Source organism: Convolutriloba macropyga, chromosome 2, assembly GCF_964194025.1.
Source record: "Convolutriloba macropyga chromosome 2, txConMacr16.3, whole genome shotgun sequence".
Classification (NCBI taxonomy): domain Eukaryota; kingdom Metazoa; phylum Xenacoelomorpha; order Acoela; family Convolutidae; genus Convolutriloba; species Convolutriloba macropyga.
This window is the reverse complement of record NC_134469.1, coordinates 85,693,531-85,719,791: the sequence shown is the minus strand read 5'-3', so window position 1 is coordinate 85,719,791 and position 26,261 is coordinate 85,693,531. Positions and strand designations below refer to the sequence as shown.

Below are 26,261 nucleotides of genomic sequence, written 5' to 3'. Positions count from 1 at the left end.
ATTGGAAAGTTGAAAGTATAGAAATTTTGATTGTCGACAACTATTAGGAACTGATGTTTTCAGTTCTACTACTACAATTTTTCTTTCGAACTCGCACTTCAAAATGTATGTATGCTCAATCTGTCAATTAACTGTTGCAAAAATTTTACTGTGTGGGAACTAAAAATGCGAGGCTAAAATTTTTCTTTAGTCAACACTTTTTGTTGAAATTTTTTTAAACTCATCGTGCAGAAAAAGGGCAATCAGAACTTTGTATCTCTTAGATAAAATTGATTTACTCTTAATTAACAACAAATTTTATTATAGGTTCGAAAAAACCTAGTTTTTTTTTAAAAAAATGAAAAAAAAGAGAAAAAAAGAAGAAAAATTTGGGTTGTTGATGTGCATATTAAAACATGTTGAAGTATTTGCACAAACATCTGATTAAAGTGTATAGTTATAACACTATTGGTTCAAGCTTATTTGTTTAAAATCCTTTTTTTACGCAAAAGAGAAGTTTTCAAACATCAAAAATACTGAGCAAAAAACGAAAAGCGTCGTTGCACGGGTTTTTCCCAAGATGGCGGCTAATTTACACTTCTACCTTTTTTAGTTGAATAGATTTAACAGAAAAAAATTATGAGAATTTAATCGAAAAATTGAACAGACGCCGAGGTTATAACGAGAAAAGAGAACAGAAATATTTTACTAGATACTTTTTCTTCAAAATCTTAAAAACCTCAAGTGCTTTGTAGCATCGTATTACCATTTTTAAAATCTGCAAATAAACGCATCTAGATTAACGGTTGTGATACACAATGTACAATAAAGAACTAGAAAACAGGGACAAGAAACTTTATTCATTTTTTCTAGAGAAAGATGAAACAATCATACAGTTTAAAATGTGTTTGTCAAGTTTCGTGGTGTTTCTCCGGCTTCTTGAAAAAAAATTGAAAGTTTTTTGTAGACATCTGTATAACAGGCAAGATTATACTTTAAAAAATAATGAATGAAAAGTTTTTTGAATTAAGGGAAAAATCAAAAACATTGTGACTAAAAAAATAATCTGTGAAATACTGTGCCAATCATGCATGCCGGGCACCAAAAAATTAAGAAAAAGCAAAAACATATTTTCTTTAAGCAAAAGATCTAAAAAATAAAATTCTTGATAGTTCTTGATGGTTCCAATAATTTTTCGAATTTAGCTTTCTACCAGCCTCATGTCCACGTAATTAATTTGAGTCAAAACAAAACTTCAGAAAACTTAGGAAGTGGAGATGTTGCTTAAGTTTTCAGAAAAGATTTTTAGAAAAGTTTTTAATTTTTTGTTCATATTTACAAAATACATTGTTAAATTTCCACGACATTTTGGATGTTTAATATGACACCAAAAACAAAGGAAATATTTATTTTAGGGATGCTCAATCCCATAACCAGAGAATGGGTAACAGCTTGAGGAAAGAACAAAAATAACTGTTTTTCTTTTTCAAGTCAAGGTAAATGTATTCAGTAACTAGTGAAAAAACAACTATTCAGGTTAGTTGAGTTTTCTATAGATCTAATACTAGCCCAATTGATTACATATTCAAAATTTAACCAAAAGAAGACAGTTATCAGCAAAAGAAAACTAAAAAAAAAGAGTGGTCATTTTCGACATAGTAACGATCCTCTAAATTTCATATTGCTTGACGTAAAGCATACTTTGTCCAGTTGATTGCATAATCAATTTAGAGAATCCAGCAGCTGGGGTTAAATTTTATACGAAAAAGTTCAGTATTACGGCCAGAAAAACGTCAAAAACCTCAACTTCGTACTTTTTTGTGTTTTTTTTTCTTTCACGTAAACTTAAGAGTGTGGGCAATAACATAAAGAGTGTGGACAATAAAAATAATTGGAAAGATACCCCATCCCGAAACAAAAAAATGCGTTTTGTGAGATAAATTTTCTACTGGAGTAAGCTTGATTGGTACACATATAATCAGTCGGCCATAATTTAACTGAATAAATATTTTTATGAGAAAAAAAAGCGTTTTTTTAATCTCTTTGCTATTTCTTGAGTAGAAACTGGTGGCTGCACTTTGTTAATGTAAATTAATGTGTTTGCTTCAGATAAGCAATTTTCGTGACTAATTTCTCCTGCTAACTGTCTAAAAATCTGCTTAGTAATGGAAATTGATTGACAATGAATGTGGTTTTATACCTGTTAAAACTAATTCAAAAGCAAAATCGCGGGTTCTGAGTTTTTCAGTTTTCATATCAAGGCAAAAAAAAGTTGTAATCAAGGTTGCTCCTGAATAATTGCTTCAACTTTAGCTTCGCAATACTGATATTCCAAAGAAATTTTCCTCTCGAAAACAAGAGAACTTGTTGAAACTTGGGACGTGCGTTGGAACATTGCGCTATTCAAACTCTCCCACGAGCCGTCTTGTTGGTTTTCTTGTACCAAAAAGCATCTCAATAATTAAGTTCTCTTCAGCGCCGTTTTTGCATATTGCTTTTGCCCTTGAAGAGCTTAGAACCTTATTCTCTTGTGTCTGAAACAACACTAATTCTTCCACCATGCCACCAGTTCAAAAACTAAACATCTAATTTAATTATGAACAGCTGGAACTTTTTGTCAAAAAAGCGCAAAGAGCTGCTGAAAAATGGTTAGGCTTGCACTGAAAAAGGCTCAAAATTACGCAAGAAATAAGCTGAAAAGCGCTCATGCATAATTATATCAACTCATTCAGTGCTTTTGTTGCAAACTTTCAGCACTTTTAGCTCATTTCTTACACAATTATGCGCAGATATGCGCTAATCCCCTGACACGGTCCTCCATATACTCAGACGAGGCCTGATTATTTGAAACCTGGAGCAAATTTGGTTTAAGGTATATTAAGAATCTTTTCTGCTACGGCCACTTAATTGTGGTTATTAGAGTTAACCAGTTAACTAGAAAAAAGGCAAACCCTTCAATTGCTCATTTTTAGCACATTTTTCCGAGTTGTAAATTAAAGATTTTACCCCCCCCCCCCACCTTGGCGAAGGCTTGCAAGTCTGAAAACGTCCAAAATAGGTCCGGAAAGCACGTTACTTTATCAAAATAGCACATGTGTGCATCTCGAGGGGGGGGGGGGGGAGGAGGGGGTGGGGGTAAAAGTTATATCGTCAGCTCGGAATGGGGGCGAGGGAGGGTCCGAATAAATCCAAATTCAAGAGGAGACATAGTCCAACGTACACATGTACTCAAAGTTATCAGGATATGAGGAGCCAGAGGTGATTGTGGAGTGAGAGATGTCTTTGATGTCCAGAGCCACAAAACACCTGTTCACTTCAATCCTCGCCTGCTGCCATTCCCTACGAGAGGTAGAGTACTTCGGCTCAGTGCTATAGATGCTCCCTCCCCACAACACGTAGCTAGGGTCACCCCCCTGCTGTTCAAAGTAGGTTAGAGTGGGTGCCCCGTTTTGTCCCCACTCACAGTACACTGTAATTTCGTAGCCCCTGATTTTGATCGGATATCGCTTACTTGCCGCTGAAATATGGTTCAAATTCTGGATCTCTTCCGTCAACACTCTAAATTTATGTGGTGTAATTTTGCTATGTAATGGCAACTGTCGGGAAACGCTTGGTGGGTGGGAAGGTGGGGGGGGGGGGGAGGGTTGGTTGTTTGTCTTCAGTTTCATTACCTTAGTGGAGAAAACAGAAAAAAGATAGAAAATTCATGGATTCAAATAAATTCAAAAGAATGCTTTGGTATCGTCGGGTTCAAAAACGTAAGAGAGATTTGGAATGTTAGTTTTCTTTTGCTCCGTTATTGTCGTTTCGCAAAACAAGAAAAAATCAGCTTTTTATCTCTGCAGTTGTTTCTTCAAGTTTGGTCTAAAATTTTCAACTCGGCGGCATTTATATTGACTTGATGAAAATGCACTCAACTGACGTGTGAATGATAATCTGTCGTGTTCAATTTGACAGTCAGTGGTCTCTCCGTTGAGAGTCTCTTTAACCCAGTACCACCGGAGACTAGAGCTGTCTGGCTCAGAGGGGTAGTTGTCACAGTCTAACTCCTTGATAGCCTCCGGGTAATAACCTACTCCATATTTGTTGTAACCCTTGCAGTCACGTGCATTCTCCTGCAACCCAATCAACAAACAACATTGGGATCTTTTCCGTTTGTGCACGATATTAAAGTTAACGATATTAACAGTTAACAGTTGGTGAAAATTGGCTTATTCACTTTGAAAAGAAATTAAAATTCTGATCAATTAAGATTACTATATTGGCAATTATTCACTGAAGAACTAACGCAGAAGCTGAAAGCGACACAGTCCGTGAATCCCATGCAAATAGCGAAACAGGAATCTAAATCAATTGCAAAATAGCTGAACAGGGGAGCAATCCCAAACGCCTTCAGACAAGGACACTCTTCCGTAAACCCAGATAAGTCCACTGCACTTGCAATACCCACAAAATAAAATAAACTCAACAAAAGCCAGCCTTTCAATGATAAACTTTGCTTTGTGGTTTGACTGTGCATCATAGCGTGAATCGCAAAACTTTTTTTACATGAACTATTCGATTTAAGTTAAACTTAACTCAAATAATTTTTGAAAATCAAATCCGCATACTTTTCTTTTTTTTATTTAGATAGTTTAATTAAGATACTGAGATACTAGTTAGTTAGAAACTTGTTCAATTAAGAAACTAAGTTACGAATAACAGCCAAATGTCATTCTATACAAAATACGCAGCAAAGGTTTAAAAAATCATAAAACGATGTATCACTAGAAGAATGCTACCAAAATTAGGTGCAATTTTGGTCCGTTACATGATAACATTTCTAGTACCAAAATGAACATTGTGACAAAAAAAAACATATGTATTTGCATTTAAATATGAATTTCCTTCCGGAAAAAGTCATATCCGCAAGCACGATTTTCCATTCCACGTGTACCAGGTGTTTCATCCAATCAAAACATTCATGGCCTCCTCTGCCTTTCCCGGATCGAGCTGAGAGGAACTAACTTGACAGTTTTGTAAGAAATGCTCTGAAAGTGAGCAAATTATGTACGAAATGTGCTGAAATGTTCTGAAAGTTTAGTCGAAAGTGCTGTGCTTAAAGTCTTAGTAGTTTGAAGTTTCGTAAGGAAAAAAAAGGTAAACGGTTTTCTAAAAATGCATAAAAAAAGCAAAACCAAACGAAATAGAGGCCAACCCAAAACACACAAACGAGAACTTGAACGAAAAAATATGGATCAGCTTTTGCCTGAAACTTCTTTTTTGGAACTAATAAATAGTCAATTTTGTTTTAGTTCTTATCTATTTAATGCTTGGTGGGTAATCAATTACAAATTTCGGGTAGCTAACGATTTTAAAAAATCTTTATAGGTGCTTGAAAGAAATAGTACTGATCCTGGAAGCCCATAGGATTCACATACTTAACTTAATTCTTTTCATAAATCACGGTCAATTGTTAAGATTACAATGAGTGAACTCGGGTCGGAAAAAAGCACGGCAAAAACATCCACTCCGGGAAGCTTTATAGCAAAATCGCTAATTTTTGAATTTCGAGTGACGGCAGCAGAGGATTAGATAATGACATTTAAAACATCTCGAGCAACTAAATCAAAAACGAGGTAAGTTGTTAACGAGCAGGTTTTCAAGGAAAACTACCAAATCGTTGAGAATGAAACAATTACTCATCTCTTAATTATTAAGGTGGTTGAAAGAACCCAGTCTTAAGTTAAAATTTCAGGAGAAGGTTCTGTTTTTAGCTTTAATTTTTTAATCAAAGAGAAGTAATTCAATTTCCATATATTGTTCTTCAAAACAACAGTTTCAACAGAACTGTTATGAGAAATTGAAATCGATTACTTGCTGGGAAAAACGAAGAACAGTCGAACTGTTGTTTTGAAATTACTGCAGAACAAACAGAAGTTTGGATATCCAAACTGATAATTTGCTCAAACTTACTCAGCACGTAACAGAAGGATTTCAATGGTCCGAAATGGTTTGATTTGTCTGCCTAGATATTGAAAAAGCGTTTGATGCAGTGTGGAGACTAGGACTTTAAAACAAACTGCTACAAATTGGTGTGCATAAACCTCTGGTAAAATGGGTAAACTCTTTTCTCTCTGAGAAGCATCCTCAAGAAAATTAATAACTCAAAAAGTAGCACATTTTCAACACTAGCTGGAGTACCTCAGGGCAGCGTCATTGCACTAATACTCTTCCTGGTTTATGTCAGCGGCATTCCTGAAATACATGCACAAATTTCTCAATTTGCTGATGATTTTGCCCTTTACTACAGGTCGCGCTCCTGTAGAATAGTTCAGGAGAAGATTCAGTATTCACAAGACAAATTGATCAAATGGTGCGAAAAACTTAAAATAAGAATAAATCCAGGCAAAACAAATTTCATGCCTTCTAAGAATTGGTCAAAGAAAGTTTCCAGTTTAGACCTTTTTTATCAATGGTACACGAATTGAAGGCGCTAATTCAATCAAATTTCTTGGCGTAAACCTTACCTAACATCTAAAAAGGAACGAACAGTGCAAAAAATTTGGTGGCAAGAGCAAACAAAAGAATCCACCAACTATGGCGGCTCAGTCAGATCAACATTGATGAAGAGTGCTTGCTGACCTTGTATAAATCATGGGTTCGACCTCTATTTCTCTATGCGAAAGCCTGCTGGATTGACCAATCTAATTCAATTATCAACAACATACAATTGACCCAAAAGAGAGCATTAAGAATTTGTATGAGGAAACCCCGCTGTTACAGTGTCAAAAACTCCATGAAGAGGCCAATATATCTGCAGTAAGAGATTTTCAGATTAGATTAGCAAGTGAGTACCTGAAACGGGCAAAAGAAAACAAGGTCGAATCAAAAAGAGACAACGTCCGAAAAACAGTTATCAAAGGACACTGGACCATCTGTCCTGCTAATGTTCTTTACCAGTTACTATATCGTAGAAAAACCAGAGCAGCCATCATCCAATGACTTATTGCCAGCCGCTTGCTTAGTTAATTCGGGGCAAAAGTCGAAGAAACAACGTCCTAACCGAACAGCTGAGCCAGCCGCTCACCTAGTAAATTCGGGGCTTAGCTGTGAGAAACACAAGGAAACCAACAGCAATTTACACAGCTTTTATCTACTGAGCAATCTTAATCGACTAACATCCTTTTAAACCAGGAAAACGTTCCTATTTTTCACATTCACTCCACTGATATCGCCAAAAAAATTATTGATATCTTACCACGCATAGAAAAACGACGAACTAATCAACATCTACGAGGCTAGCCAAGAACACCAAGAGTAAAAGCAGGCAGAGCCAGCAGAAGCCCTTCCCGGCGCTTGAAATGGCTCCCAGCAACAAGAGCAATCAATTGGCTTTAAAGGAAAAAACTCTGTAAAAACAGGAGCCTAAACTCATCTTTCCAAAATTTCGAACTTTTTATTTTACTTATTGATGCCTTTTAAATTGATTAACTTGATTGTACATACATTAATAATAATAGGTTGAAGTTTGGATATCCAAATTTCAAGTGGACTTTAAAGAAAAATGATCTTAGCCGGAAATTTTTAGAGGGCACATATTGTTTTTATGTCTAGAACTTTGGATCGATTGCTGAAAGACAGGGTTATCTTTTGCCATTAACTTCAAAGTTTCCGCAGTTTCAAACTTTTTGTACTGTTGTAATCGAAAGTTCTGATTTAAAGTTTACCCGAGAGATTGTCACGTTCATGTGCTCTGAGCTTCCACACGGTATAATTTAGTCCTCTGTTCTTCACCGTTTACAAAGAACATGATCACTGAACACACTGGACAGCTTCCAGGCCCGGACCGTAATTAAGATAGAACAAGGATTAACTGCCGAGTCGACTCGCGGTCGGATTAGGTTCCGATTTGCAGAAAAGATGCCGAGAACGATGAATATCTAGCAACATTCGGATCTTTTCCGTTTGTGCCCCCCCCCCCCCCAGTACGTTATGCACCCCCAGTTAGAGCACGCGTCATTACATAGTAAATCACCGTGTAAAAATATGGCAAGTGCCTCCGAGGGTGCAAATAATGTATCCACTAAGCTGGAGGGGGGCGGGGTTGGCACAAACGGAAAAGATCCGAATTTTGCTAGATAGTCATCGATTCTGGGCATCTTTTCCGTTTGCGCTACAACAGGTAAGTGGGTTAATATTATTTGCAACACCTAAGTTCACGTGTCATAGTTTATTATAATGAATCATAATGTAATGGCACGTGCTTTGTTACTGCGGTTGCATAACGTATTTTGTGTGTGGGTGTGTATGAGGGGTGGGGGGTGGGGGTGATCATTACAAGGCAAGTTCCGAACTACTTCATTTCATGTGTAATAGGCAAAAGTTTTCTCCTCAGCAATGAAGATTTTTCAGGATGTGAAAGATGTCCATTCGATTCTAATCTGAACAGTGAATCATGAAGATTTCAATTAACGAAGCAAACATGACTTATTTGAAGCTTGCTCTCTTTCTCTCTTGAGATACAAATCACGACTAAATAACGTCATCAATTAAATCGGATGCCGGGTAAACAAAGTTTGCGAAGCAAAAACAACAATGATACCTGGTCATGACATTTCTAAACCTGTTTTGCAAACTTATCACAATACTAAACAGTGGTTATATAGTTATTTATTTCGTTTAGATTCCATTCATTAATTTGAGGCCAATTTAGCAAAGCGAATACAATTTGCAACAAGGTCTCGTAAAAGCAAACTTCAACATTGTAACTTGAAACTTGCAAATTTGTTCGTACGGAAATATTTCACCCACAATATACTTACAATATTTGAATTTTTTAACAAAGAATTCTGATAATGATTGAACGAGTTCTACTTAAACTTTGGGCTTGCATTATTTTTGTCGCTTTTGGAATTTGTTTCCACGCTACAATCCACTGTGACTGGCTAGAAGGCATAGCCGCAGATCCAACTTCGGACCAGCAAAATGGGGGTTCAACTAACGATGACGCGACCACCGAACCCTCTACCTTAAGCCAGGGTGCTCTAAGACAGTGCAAGTTTGTAGGAGGCGAAGAGCAAGAAGATATTAGCACCCTTGACATCATGCTCGAAACTCCACCCTCCGCATTTTGGAAAGCATCAGCTATTACTCTGGGAATAGCCAACGCCATTGGATTTCTAAGCTGTTTCTTCGCGCTCGTAATTCTCATTTCATGCGCAAAGTGTACGGACGAAATCGTATCCCGTCTTCAGCAGTTTATTTGTATAGCAAATGTCATTCTACAAATAGTGGCTTTGGTCACGTTTTTAGCCGGCCTGAATAATGACACGACTGAGGGACGGTGTGGGGAGGGTCTGGGAATGTTTGACCCTGGCGATTGCTCAATCGGCAATTCTCTTTATCTCCTGATTGCTTCAATCGTTCTTCAGATAGCCGGGATCGCTGTATCGTTTGTAGTGTGTGTCATCATGCGGGTACGTGCAGGTGTTTCCACCGTTGGAAAAGGACTCAAAATTGCCAAAAAGTTGGGCCACGATTCCTCTGATGGGAAAAGTGGGAAAAAGGACAAGAAGAAAAAGAAAAGTGAGGACGAGCACTCCGAGGACAGGCGGACTATGAATCAGTGGTCGGAGGAGGAGAAAGAGGAACTTTGGCAGCAAATGACAGAGAACCCTGAAGTCGCCCTAATTTTTCAACAGTTGCTTAGCGGGTCTGGACCCAGCTCTAGTGAACACCAAAGCCACTCAAATTCAAAAGTGTGAAATATTTACCACTTTTGAAAACTGACACTTTAATGGAATCTAAATAAACATTAAAACTTGAAAAATATCATTTAGCAAAATTTTAGATAAATTACATATAGACTTGGTATTTTACATTAAAAAATTTGATCAATATTCAATTAGTTTTAATAAAACAATGGCAAAATTCGTTATTCAAAGTTCATTACCTATAACATATGATTGTGTACAAACAAAATTCAACAAGCAACAAATATCAGGAGTCAATGTGTGCAAGAGCACAACTGTCAGATATCATAGCAATCAATAAATTTCAACTCTCAATCCATAAAACATTTGATTGTACATAAAACAAAACAAATCAAGTTCAATAGTTACTATAATCAATACAACTCCACAATTGTTACTGTTTAGCATCTAAGATAGCCAAGCATTTAGCAGTCAATGTTTTGATCTGAATCAGATGCGATCTCAGATCTTTGACCGTTTCGTGATCCAATTCAATGCTCCCACTTGACGCACATGCGCTTTCGAGATGTCCAGTTGCAATTTGAGAAGTGTCGGCTGCCTTATTTTCTATTTGAGAAGCTGAGGCAAAACTTGTTGAATTCTGTTTCAACAATAGAGCATTGTACTTGACCCTTAGCATATCCTCTTCATTAGCAAGTTCTCTGTCTCTCTCTAGCATTTCATTCAGCTACAGCAAAAAAAAACAGACTAAGTCAACAAAAAATGCATTAAGGAATGCTCTTTACTTTTTTATCTCATTGCTTTCTTTTGTTATCGAATGCCAAATTAATAACTTAATACATGTTTTTCTTCCCACCTAACAGCCACCCATACAATCTCAAAAATTCTACTATAGATGATTATAATCTACAATTGCACACTTCTAAAATCCCGTAAGATAACTCATATAAAACTGTGAAAGAACCCAGGGTAAAATCAGGCGCTAAAAGCAAAAGGCAAGACCAACTTAGCAATTAATCCTGTAATATTTGGTAAAAAGACACATGAAGCAGAACGTGCTATATAAAACAAGTTAAGTTTACGGGGACAAATATGCTAAGAATTCTGCCTAAATTAGCGGTCCTATCTAGAATTGTAGTTTTCTAAATTGGAAATTGGTGGTAATAAGCATATGACCTCAAAAATTGAGATATAGAAAAAGTACACATACGTAAGTAGATCGGGACTGCATTAGAGAAGAGGCCATTTCTGTAAGACCAGAAGGCCACAAAAAGGGGGCATGAAATTATCATCCAATTTTCAAACCCTATAGTGGAACGATACATTAATATCCTTTGGTTCTCTAAATAGGTTAGGACAAATTTTAGCACCCTCGGGACTTACACCCAGTACTAGAACGAACGCATCCTCGTGTCAGGGCACTAAGCCCCCCGGGGTGCTAAGATTCATACTGTAGCCTACTGTGAAACTAAATCGTGCCTCTCTGGCGAGGGCCTTGTTGGCAGCAAGTTCCTGGGCGAGTAGCGCACTGTTCGTTGAGGCGGCATTGCATTGAACATCATTTCGCCTCGAATGTTTCAGCCAATTAATCGTTCGCCATCCCATAGCTCTTCGGCCTCTCTTCACACGTTGCTTAGAGACAACCATTCATCAAAAACCTGAAGAATTTACTTCAACTAGTCGAGAAGTACCAATTAATTAATGCAGCAAAAATGAGTAACTGATCAAAAAAAGTGTGAAAGAAATGGCGCATCACAAAACACATTTTAAACCGGTATAGAATTCTGAATTAAGTTTTTTTATTAACGAAAAAATTCAAAAACGAGCAAAACCACGATACCATAAAATAGCTGTACTGTGCTATTTTTTGACAGCTATTAAATTGATTTAATTCTGAACATCGGCAAAACCGTTTTGATTATGACCCAAAAGGCTTATTATAAAAAACATAACCTGCAGATTGCCGGAAATTAACCGCAAATTGGCCCACGTATATCCCTGGTTTAAAAAAAATGGTTACCAAAAGACGCGAGCAGATGAAATTCTGCTCACCAATTCCATACAAAATTTTAAACCCAAATTTCAAACACTATTGTAATTCAAGTAACTTTGTTTGAGAGCAATTAAATGTTTAACAACTAAGGCCGCCAAATGTTGAACGGCGGCCAGCATACACTACCTTTAAATAAACAAATTAGGGAACCGAGACAAAGGAATGAGAAAATTCAAAACTTATTGACGTTTTGAAAAGTGGCGTCAAGGCCATTGGAATGAGTGAATACGGATTCAACTCGTAACACCATCAATTTTTTTACACTTTGAAAATATACACGATCAACAATAATAGCCTCCAATAAAGGGAAAAAGTAACAAGGAGAAAAAAAGCAGATGAAACTCGAAAATTGACTTTAAAAAAAACGGCATCAGAGTCATTAACAAAAAAGGCTATGTACTCCGAACTATCGATATATTAGAGAATATTATTATAAATATCTCAATACTTTGTTCCTTTAGCCGAGTAAAAAAAAGGCCGATCAAAAATTAACAAAAATCGTTTGCAAACAAATAGACTCCAATTTATGAAAATTGTCGACTAAAAAATAGACTCCAATTTATGAAAATCGTCGATTAACTTAACCTTTGAAAAAATTGAACTATTCCACATTGAGAAACACACCTGGCCTTTCATTAATTAGATTCAGCGAAAGGTAACAAAAAGAAAACCCAAATTTTAACCGCGCAAAATTCTCAAAGCATTCTTAATTCTGAAAGGAAATGGTAAAACGTCATAAAAACCATCGACTACATACTAATACCTTCAACAAAAATAAACTAATCTAACAGAATAGGCAAATAATCTAACAGAATAACAGAGTGGCGAAACAAAAGCTAATTCTCGTTTTCTGAAAAAAAGATGCGTCAAAATAAACCATTCGCTACATACTGAAAAAACTAGAAAGGTGAAACTAGTATTAACGAAAACCCCATGAGACCAGTCATCAAAAAGACTTAAAAACAAGGCAACTAAAAGAATGACAAGCAAAATTTTTGAAATTTTTGGCTACATACTGATATAAAAAAGTTAGCCTAGCCCTCTTCGGAAACTCCTTAGAAATCTGCCATCAGTGTGCTTGGATATCAATGCGACAATATGAATAAATTAGGGCAAAGTTAAGAAATGCACTAACAATTTTGAAAACAAATATCAAATTTATCACATCCATTGGGAACATATTTAAAAAATCACCTATAGCAATTAGGAAGACGAAGAGACCTGTTATCAATGAGATTCGGTGACAAGACCACAAAATGAACAAACATAACCGACTAACGTCGGGCGAATTGCTCTCAAACGACCGGCGAGCGGTTGGCTTGGTCAGTAGCTAGCCACGGGGGGGGGGGTGCACCGGGGGCTGATGGGGGCAGCACTGGGTGGGTGGGGGGGGGGCAAAAGCGCGGTGGGGGGGGGGTGGAGCCAATAGTGGGGGTGGGGTGTCAACAAAGGGGGGGGGGGTGTCAACCTCTAAGAACCGCCCCTCACACCATAAGTATAAGTATAAGTCTCCAAGACAGTTTGAGCTGAAACAGACCTGAAAGGCTCTAAGAGCACATAATGCCCGCTGGGCGCTACCTGTTTATCCCGTTTTTGAGGACGAAAAGTCAAAAGCGTCAGACGAAAAATTGGTCAAGCGAAAAATCGCATAAAAAAAAGACCGACAGGACTAATATAATTGCTACAAACTTCGTTTGAGAGCAATTAACAACGCATTCAAATTCCGAAAACAATATTGATCTTTTTATAACAAATAGTGTAAAAGCCGTAATAACTGTTAGCTGCCTACCAACGGACTCACACAACTGCATTCATGAACGACTAGAAAACATGTTTCGCCACTGAATAGCCTATGCTGAATCAAGAGAAAATAGTAAAAACAAATCAATGGTGCTATACGTACAAAAAGATTCTCTCAATAACGATACCTTATTCAACCAATTTTCTCACTCCACTTCAAAAGCAGTTTGAAAAAAGTTTGACTTCCCATTGAAATCAAGAAGCCGAAAAAAGTGTGCGCGGATCATTAACATAGCTGGTAGATTGCCAGAAAATAGCTGCGATAGCTTTGTAGATCTGCAGTCTCAAAAAACAGACCGAAGAACTTCTGTTCATATTCTTTACTGCTGAGATGTTATACTTTGATTATATATCTGTATAATTTATTGCTGCTTCTATTAGCTCCTCTGACATAACTTTTAATTAAAGCGACAGACATGTTGCCCTTATCCTTGATTCCATGTGAAAGTAGTGGTTGATTATTGACCATAAGGTATTTCAACTGAGATGATAACTAAATTTAAGACTAATTAGAACTCCATTCGTTTGAAAAAAACTGCCGCTAATTAACGCGCTCAGTTTCATAAATTCTGAAGAGAACTTCTCGAAGCTTGTGAAGGGCCCAAAACTCAAAGAAATGCCCTTTTCACTGCGAACTTGTCTCCCCAGCAGAGAATAGTAAGGCTATTAACAAACTCTTCCGCAACTAAAAGCCCTCGGACTTGACAGATTATTCCATTTCTAATGACAAGAAGTCGCGAAAACTTGTCGGTTACATAAAAACGGTCATACAGAAATTCGCATAAACAGACTAATCGTACTAAAATAATTGCAAAAAACTCAGTTTTGAGAGAAATTAACAACCAACTAAAATCGGATGAATTTTTCTCGAAGTACTATCGATGTTTCTCGTTGATTCTCGTACCCTTTCCAGCCAAAGGAGGGTCAATTGCAATGTCCGATAACAAGTGAGGGGGTTAATAACTTCACCAAGGCGCTTGATTCGATGTTGAGGAAGAAACCACCTTTGGAACATTTCTCATTATACTTTTATTTGAAAACTGCGGCCGATCGAGTTAAACTGTTTAAAAATTATGAACAAGAGAGTAATTTCGATCACAGAAAATAACTCGAAAAGTCAAATTTCGCAGCAATAACCGCTTCAAATTTCACTCCAAGGCAATTAATAAAGAGCAAATACCCGAAACCCGCTTTTTAAAACAATTAAACAATTAGCATATCAACGAATAAAAAAGGCGAGATTTTCAAAATACTGAAATACAAATTAGTAAATTCTACTCACAAGCATATTTTATATATATAATTTAGGAAATTTAAATAACCAGTTAATCGGAAAATTAGCGGTTAAATTAGCAAAACTTCTAAACAATTTTGGCGATTGCGAACCAACCAGATCCCGACCAAAGCCAGCCCCTTTCAGCACGACAGACAATGATGAATAAGATATGCAGAATAAATGAATTTCACCAAAGCGATGATATCTTAGTTTCATTGGTTTATGTCCACTTCTCTGTCTTCAACTGATCACTTTAATTCTTCTAGACTAAGTGATAGTTTCTTGAGTAGACTCGGTCGTCACTTTTCTCGTCTCCATTGCCACTACTATGAGATCCTCCTCCGCTTTCATATTCATTTGAATTACCAACATACACCTGTCCACCATCAGAAGTAGACTTAGGCGACTCATTGGAACCGTAGGAATGCCAGTATCTAAAATAAAGCCATTATCAATAGTATTCACAAAAACGTCGATCAGATTGTGAGATACAAGTCGCTAGACTTCTAAGACCTCTAGCTAAATCAGACATCTGGCAAAATAGAAAATCCGTATAAGGCAGACTCCGTAAATGAAGTTCGAAATCTCAATTCTGTTCTTCCAATTGAGAATTTAGTCCGCGAGCACTAGAAGCCCAAAATGAGCGAAACTTTGGAGCTTAAGTCAGGTGACCGCTATCCACATTCTGAGAGCTTGAGTTGAAAATTAAACTTCAGCCAGTGACAGGATGTGATTTGTTGAGTGATGCAAGCTAGACAATTAAGAAAAAAAAATCAAAACATACCCGGCAGATTGCCGGAAAATAGCCGCCGTTGATTCCAATAAGCATGATTGGGATTGAAATAACAGAAGATATTGAAAAAGAAAGATTTTTGTACAAAAACATTTTTTTAAGTCCGATTTATTTTGAAGGCATTTCGTAGTTGAACATACTTCTGTTTCTTAGAGAGAGGCTACAGGGGCTCCTATCAATAACAATAAGCATTAGAGATGGTAAATAAGACTTATAGGAACGACGTTCAAATAGCGGGCATCTAAAATTGGGCTTTATGGGTTTATCCCGTTTCTACTTCTGACTTCAATTTTTTATACTGACCCTGTTCATTTTGAATTGCTTTGCTGCGCAACTGATGTTCAAAATCACTTTTAGCAGAATGAGAGAAGAGAGAAACTAGCCTAGAGAAGTCAAAAAGATTTCACGCAAAATGTTGAAAAGGCGGCAAAATGAGGTAAAGCGAAACATTTTTTTAATCGACGAAGTAAAAAAAAAATAGGAGCGCTATAATAGCCGGCTGAATAGATGAGGGCGCCTATTAACCATTTCAAATATTTCAAAGCTTAATCAGTACTATAGTAAAAAAAAAAACGGGACACTGTTATCTTGCCGCCGTACAAAAAAGATAGAAACTTCAAACTTGGTTCCTCAGCTCAAGTATACTACGATATTGGATCTAATTGCACTTTCGGGATAATGCAGGGCTTCAAAGTCAAATTGGTCACACGAAAAAACCAAGAGTAATTGCAAGAAATAATTGGCCCAAATACTTGAAAGAATTTTCAACCAATTGCTGAGGTTCAGCTACGTTTTCAATTTATGGCGCTCTTAAATTGATGACGGAGAATCGGTAATGTGCGTTTGCACATAGCATTCCAATGATGAAACATTGAAGTTAAAATACACAGGAAAAAAATTTCATCAAAGAAAAAAATTTTTCATCAAAGAAGCATATCCTAATATATTCTTTCAACATAGTTATTCAAGCACCTAATGAAAACGCTTATCATCATAGGCAAAATAATTTCAATATTTTTCGAATCAAACAGATTTTTTTTTGCTTATAATTTATACAATACATCGTTCAGGCCTTCAAATTTGAAAACTGATACCTCTAAGGAAGACTGCAAAAAACAATCAGTTTATCCACAAAAAGTTGGTGAAAGTCGGAATTTATACCTCGAAACATTTCTCTATCTCTAACTCCGTTAAATTGTGTGATAATTTCCATCGACCTGCCACATGCATTCGAGCTCCAACAGAAGCAGAAGACGGATATAATATTTAAAAACTAAAGATAGAAAACGAAAGTATGACACCTAGAAAAACTCAAGCTTCAATCGGATAAAAACTATTGACATTCTTGCAATAAATCCAGTTTTTAACCTTTCGTTAAAAACGTAACTGATGGTAACAATAGAAATCGTTTCTACTTTAATGTATAAATCAGTGATTGATAAATGAAACATAAACCGACTAATGTCGGAAGAATTGATCTCGAACGACAGGCGGGTGGAAAATATTTGAACCCACCGGGATTTGAACCATTGACCTCCAACTTCATTACCATATGCACTGCTAACTGCTCTAGTTAGCCCTTAATTTTCCTATGCTGCGACCGACTTTATATTACAACAAGCTTTACTTCGGAGTGAGAGCAATAGAGATCACCCAAAAATGAAGAGCGAAAGCGTGAAAAGGTCACTTGAGAAGTCAAAGAATGTTATAGAAGAAAAGCGCAACATGGTCAAGCAAAAAAAAATTGCATAAAAAAGACACATTTACAATTAGACACGTTTACTTCGTTCAAGAGCAATTAAACATCGTTCAAAAAATATTGCACGGCTAAGTTATGGGGGAAGGAACGAATTAAAAATTGATAGTCAAAGTTTCTATGAAACACCAGTTGCATAAACTTTTCGAGGGGTCAAATATCTAGAATTTTTTCTTCAGAACTATATCAAAGATTTTTGCATTTTTTATGTTGTATCTCTACATCCCTTGAAGCTCGGTAGTCGGAAGAAATTGAAAAAAAAAACACATTGCTCACAACATTTGGAGATTTTGTGAAGGTTAATCTTTTGAAAGAAAACAATTATTAGTCTAAATGAACTGCCGATAAAAAGATCTTTAGAATATTCTTAAAATTAAAAAATGGAAGAACAAAACTTTTTACGAAGCGGAAACTGTCACTTATTTCATGTCAAGAACTATGCTCAAATTAATAATCGCAACCATTTGCATTACAAGACAAATTCGCTCGCGGGATACTTCTTTTGGGGGGAAATTATTCGGATGGAAAGAATGATAAAGACAGGCCAATTGTCGCCAGCGTGAAAATATCACAAAATCATTTATATTTCATGGAGCTTTGAATCATTTATAATTTAAGATATGCAAATTCTTAGAATTACAGCCTAACAATTACAGCCTAAGGCAGCAGGATATCCACCATCTGTGTTGAGCAGAAGCAATAGTAAGCAAAAACATAGCCGGCAGATTGCCGGAAAATAGCCGCGATAGACGCTCGTGGCCTTCCATGAATTGAAACACCTAGAGAAATAAGATAGAGATCGACCACCAGTCCTTTAATAGACCACTAGACTTTTTGGGTTAGCTTCGGACTGTCAATTTTTTGACACATACGTTCTATAAGGAAAAAGCCCTTAAATAGCTATTTCAAAATTGATATTCGAAATCAAAAACTCAAGACTAATAATCACGAATTAGGGCATACAAGATTGGCACTACTTAGATGCACACTATTAACTAGTAAATCTTCATAAAAAATTAAAGTTCCATAAGTGAGTTCCGAAGTCATTTTTTTGAGTGAGGTAAGTCACGCAATTGACCTAAAAGCAGAAACGACATCACGTACATAAATTTTAACTGCAAAGCAATAGAAGTCACTGAAGTCAATTCCAAGAAGTCAATTCCAAGAAGTCAGGTCGTAAGAATCATCGATGGAGACGACGAATTAAAAAAAACCACGATGACCCCAATAATAGCCGCTATCGCTTCGCGGCTATTAAAAAAAAAAACAAATTTTTTTTCAATTAAAATCGGAAATTTTGTATTGTTTTCGCTCAATTTTTGCATTTTTTCATTGATATTTTAAAAAGCCAAAAATGATCCATTCAATCTCAGCCTCCTTTCTTCGATGATGGGTTAATCTAGATTACTTTATCTCATAGAAATCTTGTCAAATGAACCGATTAGTTGAAAACTTATATGATTTCCCAATAAGAAATTAATTTGTTGTCAAATTCCTGTTGAGCTTTGATACCTAAGTTTCAAGAAATCAATTTCCTTGAATAACGCAACATGGAACAGTTGCTACAGAATTTACTACTTTTGTTGTCTGCAATTATTTTGCCGAGAATAAAATCCGATCAACAGAACACCTTTTTTTCAAACAATTTCTTTATATCTGAGGTACCCATTTATGTTCTTATTTTGATTGAAAGGTGAAAAGGCGAGAAGTGAGAAGTTTGGGATTTTCAAACCGCATTATCTCCTCAATAGTTCGGAAAAATATAAATGTCTCTAAAGATCGAATCAATTTTTTGACTGCTTTCCAATGATGCCTAATTAAATCTTTCAGCAAGACATCGATCAGCCAAAATTAGCATAACAAAACATAACTGACTAGACGTCGGAAGAATTGCTCTCGAAAGACTTATCACGGAGCTCTAATCAATTGCAGCCTGCTTCAGTCGGGGGGGGGGGGAGGGAGGGAGGGAGGAGAGCCTAAATGGGACTAAGAAGACCACAGAGGTTAACATATAGCACTATTAAGATTTAAAGTTAAAAAATGGCACCAGTTTCGGCGCACTTTCCATTTGACGTTGAGCATTAAATTGCCGCCAATTGAGTTCAGCTGCTTGAAATTGTGATTGAGAGAGAATTTTAGATCACGCGAAACGCAAAAAGTCAAGGGCGTAAAAGTCACTCGAAAAGTCAAAATCCGTCAAGCGAAAATTTTGCTGTGCTCTTCGTTCAAGAGCAATTAAAAATAGGGATCGTATAAAGGTTCTAACCCCACCCCACCCCCCCCCCCCACCCCCCAAAAAAAATGGAGAGTCTGAAGAACCAGGTCGATGTACGGCAATCATCACAAATTTAACCTGTCAGTGAGGTGTGAGTGTTCGAGTTGAACTTTGACAGCTGAAAGGGAAGAACGAGAGTCACCCTCGACCATTAGAGACTGGCCATTCTTCAGGGCTGTCTTGATCACTGCGGCCAATTGCTCGGGACTCTTTAACAGTTTCTCGTACTCCTCATTTGACCCAACTGCCAGAAAGTGCACCTGCACAGCAAACATCATCGTCTTCAAATCATAAAAAAATGACACTCGAGTTCCACGCCAACAATTGATAAAAACAAGTGGAATGGTTGTGCATAATAAATAATAATAGTTAATAGTATTATATTCAAATAAGAAACATAGCAGCGCGATGGAGTGAGAGACATGAGCGCAATGGGAGGAGTAAAAGGTTCGATCGGGAGGAAGGGGAGCCAAAAAATTGTCCTTCATATCATTATTTGATGTCTTCTCGGCAGAATGGGGTGAGGCTGGAATGGGGGTGAGGCTGGAGTGGGGATGAGGCTGGAGTGGGGCTGAGGCTGGAGTGTGGATGAGGCTGGAAAGGGGATGAGGCTGGAGCGGGGGTGAGGCTGGAGCGGGGGTGAGGCTGGAGTGGGGATGAGGCTGGAGTGGGGGTGAGGCTGGAGTGGGGATGAGGCTGGAGTGGGGATGAGGCTGGAGCGGGGGGTGAGGCTGGAGTGGGGACGAGGCTGCACTGGGGATGAACCTGGAGCGGGGGTGAAGCTGGAGTGGGGATGAGGCTGGAGCGGGGATGAGGCTGGAGTACGGCTGAGACTGGATTGTGGATGAGGCTGGAGTGTGGATGAGGCTGGAGTGTGGATGAGGCTTGAGCGGGGGTGAAGCTGGAGTGGGGATGAGGCTGGAGTAGGGATGAGGCTGGAGTGGGGATGAGGCTGGAGTGGGGATGAGGCTGGAGCGGGGGTGAGGCTGGAGTGGGGATGAGGCTGGAGCGGGGGTGAGGCTGGAGCAGGGGTGAGGCTGGAGTGGGGTTGAGGCTGGAGTGGGGATGAGGCTGGAGTGGGGATGAGGCTGTAGTGGGGCTGAGGTTGGAGCGGGGGTGAGGTTGGAGTGGGGATGAGGCTGGAGCGGGGGTGAGGCTGGAGCTGGGGTGAGGCTGCAGCGGCGGTGAGGCTGCAGTGGGGATGAGGCTGGAGTGGGGGTGAGGCTGGAGTGGGGATGAGGCTGGAGTGGGGATGAGGCTGGAGCGGGGGTGAGGCTGGAGTGGGGGTGAGGCTGGAGTGGGGGTGAGGCTGGAGTGGGGATGAGGCTGGAGTGGGGCTGAGGTTGGAGCGGGGGTGAGGCTGGAGTGGGGATGAGGCTTGAGCAGGGGTGAGGCTGGAGTGGGGGTGAGGCTGGAGCGGGGATGAGGCTGGAGTAGGGATGAGGCTGGATTGTGGATGAGGCTGGAGTGTGGATGAGGCTTGAGCGGGGGTGAGGCTGGAGTGGGGATGAGGCTGGAGCGGGGGTGAGGCTGGAGTGAGGATGAGCCTGAAGCGAGGGTGAGGCTGGAGTGGGGATGAGGCTGGAGCGGGGGTGAGGCTGGAGTGGGGGTGAGGCTGGAGTGGGGATGAGGCTGGAGCGGGGGTGAGGCTGGAGCGGGGGTGAGGCTGGAGTGGGGATGAGGCTGGAGCGGGGGTGAGGCTGGAGTGGCGATGAGGCTGGAGCGGGGGTGAAGCTGGAGCGGGGGTGAAGCTGGAGCGGGGGTGAGGCTGGAGCGGGGGTGAGGCTGGAGTGGGGATGAGGCTGGAGCGGGGTGAGGCTGGAGTGGGGATGAGGCTGGAGTGGGGATGAGGCTGGAGCGGGGGTGAGGCTGGAGCGGGGGTGAGGCTGGAGTGGGGATGAGGCTGGAGTGGGGATGAGGCTGGAGTGGGGGGTGACGCTGGAGTGGGGATGAGGCTTGAGCAGGGGTGAGGCTGGAGTGGGGGTGAGGCTGGAGTGGGGATGAGGCTGGAGTGGGGATGAGGCTGGAGCGGGGGTGAGGCTGGAGTGGGGGTGAGGCTGGAGTGGGGGTGAGGCTGGAGTGGGGGTGAGGCTGGAGTGGGGATGAGGCTGGAGTGGGGCTGAAGTTGGAGCGGGGGTGAGGCTGGAGTGGGGATGAGGCTTGAGCAGGGGTGAGGCTGGAGTGGGGGTGAGGCTGGAGTGGGGATGAGGCTGGAGCGGGGGTGAGGCTGGAGTGGGGATGAGGCTGGAGCGGGGGTGAGGCTGGAGCGGGGGTGAGGCTGGAGCGGGGGTGAGGCTGCAGTGGGGATGAGGCTGGAGTGGGGGTGAGGCTGGAGTGGGGATGAGGCTGGAGTGGGGATGAGGCTGGAGTGGGGATGAGGCTGGAGCGGGGGTGAGGCTGGAGTGGGGGGTGACGCTTGAGAAGGGGTGAGGCTGGAGTGGGGATGAGGCTGTAGTGGGGCTGAGGTTGGAGCGGGGGTGAGGCTAGAGTGGGGATGAGGCTTGAGCAGGGGTGAGGCTGGAGTGGGGTGAGGCTGGAGCGGGGGTGAGGCTGGAGCTGGGGTGAGGCTGCAGTGGGGATGAGGCTGGAGTGGGGGTGAGGCTGGAGTGGGGGTGAGGCTGGAGTGGGGATGAGGCTGGAGTGGGGATGAGGCTGGAGTGGGGATGAGGCTGGAGCGGGGGTGAGGCTGGAGTGGGGGTGAGGCTGGAGTGGGGGTGAGGCTGGAGTGGGGATGAGGCTGGAGTTGGGCTGAGGTTGGAGCGGGGGTGAGGCTGGAGTGGGGATGAAGCTTGAGCAGGGGTGAGGCTGGAGCGGGGATGAGGCTGGAGTAGGGATGAGGCTGGAGTGCGGCTGAGGCTGGATTGTGGATGAGGCTGGAGTGTGGATGAGGCTTGAGCGGGGGTGAGGCTGGAGTGGGGATGAGGCTGGAGTGGGGATGAGGCTGGAGTGGTGATGAGGCTGGAGCGGGGGTGAGGCTGGAGTGGGGACGAGGCTGGACTGGGGATGAGCCTGGAGCGGTGGTGAGGCTGGAGTGGGGATGAGGCTGGAGTGGGGATGAGGCTGGAGCGGGGGTGAGGCTGGTGTGGGGATGAGGCTGGAAAGGGGATGAGGCTTGAGCGGGGGTGAGGCTGGAGCGGAATGAGGCTGGAGTGGGGACGAGGCTGGACTGGGGATGAGCCTGGAGCGGGGGTGAGGCTGGAGTGGGGATGAGGCTGGAGCGGGGGTGAGGCTGGAGTGGGGATGAGGCTGGAGCGGGGGTGAGGCTGGAGCGGGGTGAGGCTGGAGTGGGGATGAGGCTTGAGCAGGGGTGAGGCTGGAGTGGGGGTGAGGCTGGAATGGGGATGAGGCTGGAGTGGGGCTGAGGCTGGAGTGGGGCTGAGGCTGGAGTGGGGATGAGGCTGGAGCGGGGGTGAGGCTGGAGTGGGGACGAGGCTGGACTGGGGATGAGGCTGGAGTGGGGATGAGGCTGGAGCGGGGGTGAGGCTGGAGTGGGGGTGAGGCTGGAGTGGGGATGAGGCTGGAGTGGGGCTGAGGTTGGAGCGGGGGTGAGGCTGGAGTGGGGATGAGGCTTGAGCAGGGGTGAGGCTGGAGTGGGGGTGAGGCTGGAGCGGGGATGAGGCTTGAGCAGGGGTGAGGCTGGAGTGGGGGTGAGGCTGGAATGGGGATGAGGCTGGAGTGGGGCTGAGGCTGGAGTGGGGCTGAGGCTGGAGTGGGGATGAGGCTGGAGCGGGGGTGAGGCTGGAGTGGGGACGAGGCTGGACTGGGGATGAGGCTGGAGTGGGGATGAGGCTGGAGCGGGGGTGAGGCTGGAGTGGGGGTGAGGCTGGAGTGGGGGTGAGGCTGGAGCGGGGATGAGGCTGGAGTAGGGATGAGGCTGGAGTGCGGCTGAGGCTGGATTGTGGATGAGGCTGGAGCGGGGGTGAGGCTGGAGCGGGGTGAGGCTGGAGTGGGGATGAGGCTTGAGCAGGGGTGAGGCTGGAGTGGGGGTGAGGCTGGAATGGGGATGAGGCTGGAGTGGGGCTGAGGCTGGAGTGGGGCTGAGGCTGGAGTGGGGATGAGGCTGGAGCGGGGGTGAGGCTGGAGTGGGGATGAGGCTGGAGTGGGGATGAGGCTGGAGTGGGGATGAGGCTGGAGCGGGGGTGAGGCTGGAGTGGGGACGAGGCTGGACTGGGGATGAGCCTGGAGCGGGGGTGAGGCTGGAGTGGGGATGAGGCTGGAGCGGGGGTGAGGCTGGAGTGGGGATGAGGCTGGAGCGGGGGTGAGGCTGGAGCGGGGGTGAGGCTGGAGTGGGGATGAGGCTGGAGCGGGGGTGAGGCTGGAGCGGGGGTGAGGCTGGAGTGGGGATGAGGCTGGAGCAGGGGTGAGGCTGGAGTGGGGATGAGGCTGGAAAGGGGATGAGGCTTGAGCGGGGGTGAGGCTGGAGCGGGGGTGAGGCTGGAATGGGGACGAGGCTGGACTGGGGATGAGCCTGGAGCGGGGGTGAGGCTGGAGTGGGGATGAGGCTGGAGCGGGGGTGAGGCTGGAGTGGGGATGAGGCTGGAGCGGGGGTGAGGCTGGAGCGGGGGTGAGGCTGCAGTGGGGATGGGGCTGGAGTGGGGGTGAGGCTGGAGTGGGGATGAGGCTGGAGTGGGGATGAGGCTGGAGTGGGGATGAGGCTGGAGTGGGGATGAGGCTGGAGCGGGGGTGAGGCTGGAGTGGGGGTGAGGCTGGAGTGGGGATGAGGCTGGAGTGGGGCTGAGGTTGGAGCGGGGGTGAGGCTGGAGTGGGGATGAGTCTTGAGCAGGGGTGAGGCTGGAGTGGGGGTGAGGCTGGAGTGGTGATGAGGCTGGAGTGGGGCTGAGGCTGGAGTGGGGATGAGGCTGGAGCAGGGGTGAGGCTGGAGTGGGGATGAGGCTGGAGTGGGGCTGAGGTTGGAGCGGGGGTGAGGCTGGAGTGGGGATGAGGCTGAAGCGGGGGCAGTTTGACTTTCTGTTTTCAAAACAGGATAAACTGGTAACGCTCCAGGGCATAAATCTGATCAGCTCTCAAAGTAAAAACAGAGAAGCGAAAATCTTCAATAAATAAAAATGACCGTTGAAGGGTAGGTAAGTCAGGTCGGGGGCGTCAGTACTTTGAATAGGAAGGATGGAGTGCTATGCTTTTGTAAGGAAACCTCTCAACATCACTTTTGGACCTTGAACAATGCCAGAAGTTCGTAATTACTATACATTAGATACTATGTTACGTTAAAGTCACGTTAGAAAACAGAAGGTAGAGTTCGATAACAGGGAAGTCAAAATAAAAGTCACGAAGAATTTCACTTCAGGTTTTAAAAAAACCTGTCAATACACCTCCTCACGGCTTTTAAAAGTTTGTATACAATAATTGCTTCCAACTTCCTTCGAGAGCAAATAAACAACCGCCTAACGTCGGGCGAAGTGTTCTCAAACGACTGTCGATGAGTTGGCTTCGTCAGCAGCTAGCTGCAGTTTAGGGAAGCTAGATTAAGCATAATTGCAAGGGCATGGGGTGACCGCGGAGGGGTACAATACGAGAGCGCATGGAGGAGGTGGGGTGGGGACAGGACAAGAGCACGCGGGTGGGTAGAGGGACGGGGTTGAATGGGGAGCTTAAGTGAGGGGTTAGGGGGTTGAATGGGGGCTCATGTGAGAGGGGGAGGGGTGAAACTCACAGAGCCCTTTACATCATGAATTCATGTCACCCGATTTTCAGTGAATCGCATTTACCTGTTTATCCCGTTTTTCAGGACGAAAAGTCAAATGGGTCAGACAAAAAATCCGTCAACTGAAAAATCGCATAAAAAGACTACTGAACTAATATAATTGTTAAAAACTTGGTTTGAGAACAATTAAAAAGATGCCACCTGGGGTACATACTTCTAACTCTTGAACATTGTCAGCTAATGCATCCATTGGGAGATCCTTTTCGTCTACTTGAATTGTAATCTCATCTTTCAATGCATTCGAACTTCCCAAAATCCCACCGTCGATACCATCTTCCGCTCCCGGGAGCTGAGACAGCTTCACTTTCACCACCATCTTGGCTGGATTCTCCATTCCATCCGCCAATATGTTCAGCAACTTTGCCCATCTGTCACCATTAAGCATTACTGCTTTGTACTCTTCCAGCTCTGAGGGTTTTGGAGTAAAGCCCAGCGGGGGATCTTTACTGGCCTTCTGTGCTCGTCTACGCTTTAACTCCTCTATTACAGAACTCTTTGGTTTCTTTCTGGGAATGGTGTCTGGATCAACAATGCTAGTGGTCTTTGTCTCTTCCAACGGTTCTCTGGCATTTAGAAACTTGTGAGCTTCGACAGTGAAAAAGTATTGCCTCGTATGTTTCATACTGTCTCGCAAAGATTGCAAAACTTGTTCCAGTGTTAATTGCGCTTTATCTAAACAAAAAATTGAACTTTTTTAAATTCAGAGAATCCTAGTTTGGCGTAGTCGTGGTTGATTAGCAGTGCCAAACAGTGCAAAACCAATCAGATGTCAAGATTAACATTTCTTCTTTTGGTTCTTTAATAGAAAGTGAAATTTGATGTTTTTTATTTTTATCATCATACAAAACAGCAACTCTTTTCTAATTTAATTTGAATTCATTGGTTGATACGAGAAATGTTTAAAACAGAAAC

At 42.3% G+C, this 26,261-nt stretch overlaps 3 protein-coding genes across 6 annotated transcripts in view; all 3 read right to left on the bottom strand.

Annotated features, from left to right (window-relative positions):
* LOC142335529 (uncharacterized) overlaps positions 1–4,683 on the bottom strand; it is a 37,863-nt gene extending 33,180 nt beyond the window's left edge. Inside the window, exons 1-3 of the mRNA XM_075384069.1 lie at positions 4,268–4,683; positions 3,902–4,094; positions 3,200–3,496 (exon numbers count right to left, since the gene is read on the bottom strand). Of these exons, the coding sequence (XP_075240184.1) occupies positions 3,200–3,496; positions 3,902–4,094; positions 4,268–4,501 (724 nt within the window). The 5' untranslated portion in view covers positions 4,502–4,683. The remainder of the gene's footprint in view (positions 1–3,199; positions 3,497–3,901; positions 4,095–4,267) is intronic.
* A 5,092-nt stretch (positions 4,684–9,775) lies between these two features.
* Positions 9,776–26,261, bottom strand: part of LOC142334809 (uncharacterized) — a 45,889-nt gene continuing 29,403 nt past the window's right edge. The window contains exons 2-3 of one of the 2 annotated variants that reach the window (XM_075383133.1): positions 11,136–11,334; positions 9,776–10,401 (exon numbers count right to left, since the gene is read on the bottom strand). In XM_075383133.1, the coding sequence (XP_075239248.1) occupies positions 10,108–10,401; positions 11,136–11,321 (480 nt within the window). In that variant the 5' untranslated portion in view covers positions 11,322–11,334 and the 3' untranslated portion in view covers positions 9,776–10,107. The remainder of the gene's footprint in view (positions 10,402–11,135; positions 11,335–26,261) is intronic. The other variant, XM_075383134.1, reaches the window with a different exon arrangement.
* Positions 14,781–26,261, bottom strand: part of LOC142334808 (uncharacterized) — a 51,212-nt gene continuing 39,731 nt past the window's right edge. For all 3 annotated transcript variants that reach the window (XM_075383130.1, XM_075383132.1, XM_075383131.1), the window contains 3 exons: positions 25,504–26,021; positions 19,706–19,887; positions 14,781–15,237 (listed from right to left, as the gene is read on the bottom strand). In XM_075383130.1, the coding sequence (XP_075239245.1) occupies positions 15,066–15,237; positions 19,706–19,887; positions 25,504–26,021 (872 nt within the window). In that variant the 3' untranslated portion in view covers positions 14,781–15,065. The remainder of the gene's footprint in view (positions 15,238–19,705; positions 19,888–25,503; positions 26,022–26,261) is intronic.